The 7,805-nt window shown below is 40.0% G+C and overlaps 1 protein-coding gene across 3 annotated transcripts in view; it reads right to left on the reverse strand.

Moving 5' to 3' along the window:
- Positions 1 to 7,805, reverse strand: part of LOC103355267 (ras and Rab interactor 2) — a 69,116-nt gene that overhangs the window by 25,532 nt on the left and 35,779 nt on the right. For all 3 annotated transcript variants that reach the window (XM_008278992.1, XM_008278991.1, XM_008278993.1), the window contains exons 3-5: positions 3,889 to 3,983; positions 2,089 to 2,278; positions 1,899 to 2,013 (exon numbers count right to left, since the gene is read on the reverse strand). In XM_008278992.1, the coding sequence (XP_008277214.1) occupies positions 1,899 to 2,013; positions 2,089 to 2,278; positions 3,889 to 3,983 (400 nt within the window). The remainder of the gene's footprint in view (positions 1 to 1,898; positions 2,014 to 2,088; positions 2,279 to 3,888; positions 3,984 to 7,805) is intronic.

Raw genomic sequence — 7,805 nt, forward strand, 5'->3', positions numbered from 1 at the left:
GGTAACCGTACCACTGAGGGACATTCAGAGATGATGTAAACTTTAAATTAAACCAACAAACAAGGTCTGGATGTATTGTTGTGTTTTCATGTCTTCTGTTGAGCTTTGGTTCAACCTGAATTCAGCTGCTGTAGCTTCTCTCCTGCTCTCTGTGCTCACTGAAACTACATGTTAACACAGCTGAATTCATGGTAAAGGTGTTCTTATTTCTATATTTTTTAGTTTCTGTTGTCGAACAGCAGAACGAGGATGAAACAGCGTCTTAAACGCAGCACATTAAGACGTCGCGTTAGCCTGCAGACGCTTCAAAGCTGCTAAAATAAAAAGACGCTAATTTAGTTTGCAAAACAAAGCAGCACAATGCGAGACTGTAAAGCTTTGTAAGGACACATGCAGCAGAGTCCGATCACAGTCTCACTTCTCATTTTTGTGCAGGTTCATCTTCATGCGGAGGCGAACAGGAAACGACCATATTTAACTCTCTGACTGAAAGTACAGTTCGAGTTAATCAGAGGACCAGAAGGAAACCGAAAGACCACTTTTACCACATTACAGCGAGTACAGCAGAACACAAGACAACACTCTGGAGGTGATCTGACAGCAGGCTTGGAGTTGTTCCATGTGAACTATTTGATTACATTTGAGTTATTATATCCTTTAACCGTCCAGGACTCCAAGCAGAATGGCTTCAGCTGCCTTTGAACTTAACGTGAGCCAATGAAACGTTCCTCTTCCACCACAAAGCGACTTCTGGGCCAGTGTAGAAACATCTGCAGCTGCTTCTATCTGGATCCACTGGTGGAGTTTATAATGCATCCAGTCTGATTATATGCTGGTATGATTTGTCTCTGAGTTTATTTACGATGCTAGTTTAGGCGGCCTATGTTTAGAAGCTACACTGTAATGATCATGATTTATAGATGGGTTACATATGAGAAAAAAAAAAATTTGGAGACTTGGCGGTGTAGCCAACACTAGAAAACAGCAGCGACGCCACCTACTGTTGATGTTTATTATTTACATTTTTAATTTGCTCCTTTCTGCTTCGTGAGAACAAGGCCTGCAGCTCAGCCCAAAAAAACCCCCCAAAAACCCAGAATCTTTGTCTCTTGATGTCGGTCACAGACGAACACGAACAGATTTGTGGCTGCACCGATGACCAAATGATTTATTTGTTTTTTTAATATTTAAAGGAGACGTGAAGTCAGTGTTAAGCTTAGATTTGGATCATTTTCTCTTTTATAAAAACACTGATGTTTTGTTTTTGCAGCTTCTGACACATAAACGGTGTAAACTTGGAGGTTTTTTAACAGATAACATCTTTCAGGTTTTACGTAGCATCTCTATTGTTGGTACAAACTGAGCTGGTTCTTGTAAATAGTTTAAATAATACATACTTTTATATATTTATATTAAGCTTACATTTGGTGAAGTTTCCTAAAGATGAGTAGTTCAGGGACCGTTGGAAAGTTGAAAATCTAACACGTCTTTCATTTTTTACTATCTCTGGCTCTGATAAATTGTGTAATCTTTTTTTAAAACTATTTTTTCTGGCCTTTTTGCCTTTTTTTTTAGTCAGGATAGTGAGAGAGTGAGACAGCAAAGGGTCGTGAGTCGGACTCGAACCCACGACGTCGGGGAACAACAGCCCCTGTCCATGGATCGCCGGCTCAACCAGATAACAGTTCAAACTTAGCTGCAGGTTCTGAGAAAGGCCCAACATGGAACCTTTCTGTTTTATTTTTAGTTTTTTAGACATAAAGCTAGTTAGTTTAAATGCTTTCCTCACTACTTTAGATGAAATGCAGAATAAACTATTGCAACTTTAAGCTTAGATTTCTTGATGAACCCGTCCCAGATGAGTAGTTCAAGGACTCTCTTGTTTATTTGCTACTCACTGTACTGGCTCTCCCTGACGGGGAAGTGGCTGATGGGAGATCCCGACCGATCCTCCTGCAGACGAACGGACAAAACCTTCCTCTGCAGAGCGGCCGATTTTCTGACCAGGAACACCTGCGTCGTGGAATAAAAGCGATTAAACTCGGAGCACGGCTCGAACTTTGCCGTGCCGAGGCGGCGACCCCTCACCCCTGGAGGCTGCTTCGACAGGATGCTGCCGGCGTCGTCTTCGCTGACGGCCAGCAGCAGCCACACCGGGTGAGTCTGGGTCAGCCGGTCCAGGACGCTCATCCTCCTCCGCAGGGAGTCGTACCCAGAATCCCTCTCACCCGCCGAGCCGCCGCAGTGGGGCGTCTGCAGGTAGACGCCGCTGTCCAGCCTGACAACGAGACAAAACACACGACAGGTTCGCCATCTGCTGGTGGAAACGAGAAGCTGCACGTCCTGAAATGAAACTGCAGCTCTTCACTTCTCTGGTGAAGGAGGAATCTGATTTGAGTTTATGGGAGAATCTGGACAATGTCAGCGTTACTTATGGGTCTTGTATTTTATTTTTTTTTTTACATCTATATTCATGTTTGCACCGTCGTCTCTTATTTTTAAACATCCTGATTTACTCATGATTTGACATCGACATTCGTCTATTTCTGCTCATGCTGCTGAGATTATGAAACATTTACAAAAAAAATAACAAATAGTGTGAGAGCATCTGTGTCATATATTAATTTCTATGTGTTTGTATCATCACTTTAGCTGCTGTAACTCTGTGGGACAAATAAAGTGATTTTATGTCTTATTTTATTAACTTTTCGCCCCATCATCCAAATGACAAGTTTTTTCTTCTAATATTTTTGCCCATGCTGCCAATTTTATAAAACATTTACAGTAATAAAAACAAGTCGAATCTGTCGCGGTTAATGTCTGCGGTTCAACTGTAACCAGAACATTTATCTAACGCAGAACTTTGCATTCGTGACATGCAGTTCACTATTTTTCACTATTTGCTGCAGTTCACCTTAAAATTCTGAATTTTAGCCGTCAGACTTTCGGTCCCAGCTGAGTCACTCACGGCTTCACGGTTTCACACAAAAGTGCAGAATTTTTTGTTTTTTACAGAATCAGTTTAACGCAAACGCTTGATTTATGACAAATTCTTTAATGACACACATGTGTAATAAAATATCACGACTGAAGTTTTCCTGCATCACAGACGACTGATTCAAGGACCAACAGAAAATGGAAAATCTGATGATTCACTTCGGCGCTATTCGGTTTTTACAGTTTCCGGCTCTGGTCCATTTAAACTATTTAACCTCCATTTATGGGATTTCAATAATTTTACTGATTTTACATGTTTTTATTTAGTTTCATTCTCATTTTATCCGTCTGGTCTGGTTTCATTTTTATTTTTTATGTTTGTATTTTTTGCAATGTTGTTGAGAAAAGAGCCTCATAAATAACGTTTATTATTATTATGAAAGCTAATTAAAGCACTTACCGTGAAGACTTTTAACAACAGTTAAAATCAGTTGTACCTCCTTCAAAGAAACTGCTGCAGAACTGAAGCTAAATTAATTGATTTGAGCAGTTGTTTAAATCAAAATGATTACACTTGAACGATTTTCCGGTTTATTTTTTGTGTCACCCAGACACACGTTACTAAAAATTACAGCAAACGCATTTAAAATTCAGCTAATTTTTATCTTTAGCTAATTTTTCAACCACGCAAGGCGCTTTAGATGAAATATATGAAGTTTTCCAGCAAGACGATGTCCAGAAATTTTAAATAATTTTCTTTTAAAATCTTTTTGTTTTAAATATCTCACAGTTTCTCTGATAAATGGTGCAATTTGAGCCATTTTTCAAACCCCTTCCTGCAGGTTTTGGGGTTCAGAGAGTTCACGTTTTATCAGGAATAAACACCAGAGCAGTCACGTTGAAGAAAGTTGGGATTAAGAGTTCAGGAAAACGTATGAGAAGCGGTCGTACCCTTGCAGCTCCATGGGCTCCTTGTCCACGGTCAGAGACGTCTGGACCATCTCCTTCTTCAGCTCCCCGATCTCCAACGCAAACGTGTCGATCAGCTGTAATGGGAAAAAAAAAAAAAAAGAGGCTTTAAGAGACGAGGAGGAGACGAGGAGGAGGCGAGCAGCAGTAAACGAAACCGACAGCGTTGCTCAAAGCTGAATCACAAAAAGAGAAGCCGAGCGGAGGGACGAATGTGGAACAAAAGGCAGGGAAACGGTTGGTCACGTTTCCTGTGAGCGCGGCTCACTTCCTTCAGGCAGGAAACGTGAACACAAAGCGAGGTCAGGAAGGGACAGAGAACGAATCCACGGCGAGGCAACGAGGGGAAACGTTCACGGGCTGCAGCTCCGCTTTTAGCCCCGATCCGTCCAACAAACGGCGGCGTGTCGACGTCTGGACGGGAAAGATTCATCGTCGTCGGGCCGAGATAAGAGCCGTCGGTTTCATCTATGTTTGGCTCAAATTAGTCAAAACAAAATAAAGGGTTGCGGCGACAGAGGAGCTAAAAACGAGCTGCATTTAGTGTTAACCCACAACGACGCACATGTGGAGTTTATTTTACAATCCTGAGCTGCGGGAGACTAAAATACGCCCCAAAACAAGGTTGTATCATCAAACACAGCAACAAACAAACAAGTCATCGGTGCAATGAAATGTCTCTGCTGAGGCAACAAACACTGAGTATACAAGGACAGTAATAAAAAAAAGGGCATGCATAGAAAACATGAAGTACTTATGATGCAGCAAAGATCAAATCAGAGGTAAATATGCAAAGTACGGTGCAGGGATCGGTTGTTGTTGCAGGATATTTGTTCAATTTTGGTAAGTAGCTGAACTGGTTGTTAGCGCGTCCTGTTTGTCGTGTAAACAACACAACTGTATAAATATCTGCTAACGAGGCCTCCCTGCTTATTTTCACACTGATTTCTTTTAATTAATTTTACAGCTGACGTTCAAGGACTTTTATGCGTTTACAGTCCGACCCCAAACTCTGGAGATCCATCTATAAATCTGTCTGTTAAATCACTTCTAAAAACTTTTTAAATAAAGTTTTCATGTCTGTGTGAATTTTATTTATTTTGGGGGAGCCATGTTGTTGTTATTTTTCTTGTCTAACTGCTTTAAATTTGTGCTTTTTTTTTCAGATTTTGTGAAGCGCTTTGTGACCCAGAAAATCCTCCACCTTTAAAAAAAAAAAAAAAAAAAAAAAAAAAAAAAAAAGAACAACAACCAACAAACCCCAAAAACAGAATTTTTCAACGGTTGTTCCATCAACTTAAAAGTTAATTAAAAGCACGTTATTATACATGTTTCATTTAAAAAATTAGGCACAAAATAAACCATTTAACCAAAAGTTGTGACACATTCGTGACAATTTTTGTATGTTTTTTTGGCTGAACTGCAGGTCGTGTTTCCACAAAGCTGCAAACAGCAAAACAGCGACTGTGTGTGGAGTGAGTGGGTTTTTCCAGCATCAGTAACATCTGTGGGGGATTGGAAAAATGTCCGTGTGTCCAGGTGTTTTCAATTTATGTTCGATAAATAATAGTAATTTAAAAACTGTCGTCCTGCTCAGAGGACATTTCTAAACTCTCTCTACGTCTAGTCGTGGTTGTTCTGTTTCCATAGAGTTTATTTTGCAGTGAAATTGAAGCCACAGTGAGTAAAAACGTGACAGGAACACTTTATTATTTCTGTCTGCATGTTCGCACGCTAACTGGACTGGAATCATGACTTCTGCACATATTCAGATTAAACTTTGTTGTCATTGCACAGAGTACAAACACCAAGAGTTTAAAATGAGCAGTAAAAGTGCAGCGACATGTCAAATGCTCCTTTAAAACAGAGCTGGAAACTGCTCAGTTGTTTAAAGATGGCGGCTAATTGATTTCATGTTGTCTTGCTTTTTTTTAAATTTATTTTTTATTGCATTTTCCACATTCCCCGTTTCCACATGTCGGAGCTCTCGGGGGGATTTGGAGCCTCCTCCAAACACATCTGAGCAGATGTCCACATCTGGATGCGCTTCACTCGATCTGGGTCAAACGAGACGGATTCTCAAAGTGCGCGACGGTTAATTCCGCCCACAAGAATGCGAAAATCAGCTGCAAATGGAGAGTGTTTTAACCAGCAGCTCCCTCTTCACATTTCAGCCACTAGGAGGCGTCTTTCTCCAAACCTTCCTCCTAAATCAGGGCTCCGGTCCAGACCGGCGTCACCACAAGGCCTCCCGGTTCTCCCCCCCTCGCAGGACCAAGTGGAGCCAGCGCCGCTAAAGCCACAGACTCGGGTCAAAGCTCTGCTGGTTAAAGAGCTGATCTGCTGCAGAACAAACTGAACCCAGGTGAAGACGGAGGACGTTTCTAAAGAGACGCAGGAGGAGCACAGGGTTGGTTTGTTTCCCCATAAAGAGACGAGACAGTTTAAACATCTGAACCAGCACCGCGGTCGATCCCCGAGTGTTCTGGAGAAACAAACACCGATGATGGATTAAACCTCTCCTGAGTTTTACAGTTTTCAGATTAAACCCAAACCTCCAGATTACAAACCAGACAAAGCTTCAGGAAGTTTTTATCCACCAAACTTAAAAATGTCGTTAAAACATTTGAACGCAGCTGTTTTTGGACGTTTTCTGCTCCTTTGACATTTTTACTCACTTTGGCCTCATTTTTGATTTTTGTGTTTTTTGTTGTTTTTTTTACAGACAAAAAAAAAGTGAAATCAACAGTTACAAGATGTTTCCACAGATGTTTGAAAGGCCTGTCGCTGCTACCAAAGAACCAAACTAGAGAAAATTATCAGATTTTTTTGAACTACACACTCGTGACATGCAGTTCGGTATTTTTCAGTATTAGCTGCAGTTCAGCTTAAAGTTCTGAATTTTTGCCATCGAACCGTCGGTCCCAGCTGAGTCACTGATGGCTTCACGGTTTCACACAGAAGTGCAGAATTTTTTGTTTTCTACAGAATCTGTTTATCACAAACACTTGATTTTTGACAAATTCTTTAATGACATATGTGTGTAATAACATATCACGACTGAAGTTTTCCTGCATCACAGACGACTGATTCAAGGACCAACAGAAAATGGGAAATCTGATGATTCGCTTCGATGCTGTTCGGTTTTTAGTTTCTGATTCTGGTCCGTTCACACTTTTTTTTTTTTTTTTTACCCCCATTTATGGGATTTTAATAATTTTACAGATTCTACCTTGTTTTATTTTATCCGTCCAGTCTGGTTTCATTTTCAGTTTTTCAGTTTGCCTTTTTTGTGACATTGTCGAGAAACGTGCCTCATAGATAATGTTTAATTTTATTATTATCATTATTATTATGACAGCTAATTTAAGCTCTTACCACGGAGGTTTTTTAACAACTGTCTCTGACTATCTAAGTGTCCATAGATGTTAAAAAAAAAAACTGAAAGTCCCTGAATTTTCGTAACACGACTCGGCATTTTGTGGTTTTTCTGAGAAACACAGAAGTTTTCGATTTCTACAAAATCTGGTTGCAAAATTGTTTTATTGTGATTTTTTTTTAGAATGAGAAGTGATTCTGATGACACAAATTTAGCTTAATTTTAGTTAAGCTTCCTGAAACCACAAAGAGGGAGTTTCAGGAAAGTTCAACTAGTCGTTGAGTTTTTGCATGTTCTGAACAGCGGTGGGAGTTTGTAGGTTTGTGTCAATAATCTACATTTATTCTCTTTTTTGTACAATTTAGCTGACATGATCTATTACTGTCACATTTCCCAAACTACTACTGCTAATGTATGCAAATCTGGCAAAATAATAACGAGAAATACACAAAATTTCATAAAAAATTAAGATTATAAAATGCATTTGTAATAATGCAAAACTACTTTACAGTCGTGACTC

This window comes from Stegastes partitus, unplaced genomic scaffold, assembly GCF_000690725.1.
Source record: "Stegastes partitus isolate 25-593 unplaced genomic scaffold, Stegastes_partitus-1.0.2 Scaffold141, whole genome shotgun sequence".
In the NCBI taxonomy this organism is placed as follows: domain Eukaryota; kingdom Metazoa; phylum Chordata; class Actinopteri; family Pomacentridae; genus Stegastes; species Stegastes partitus.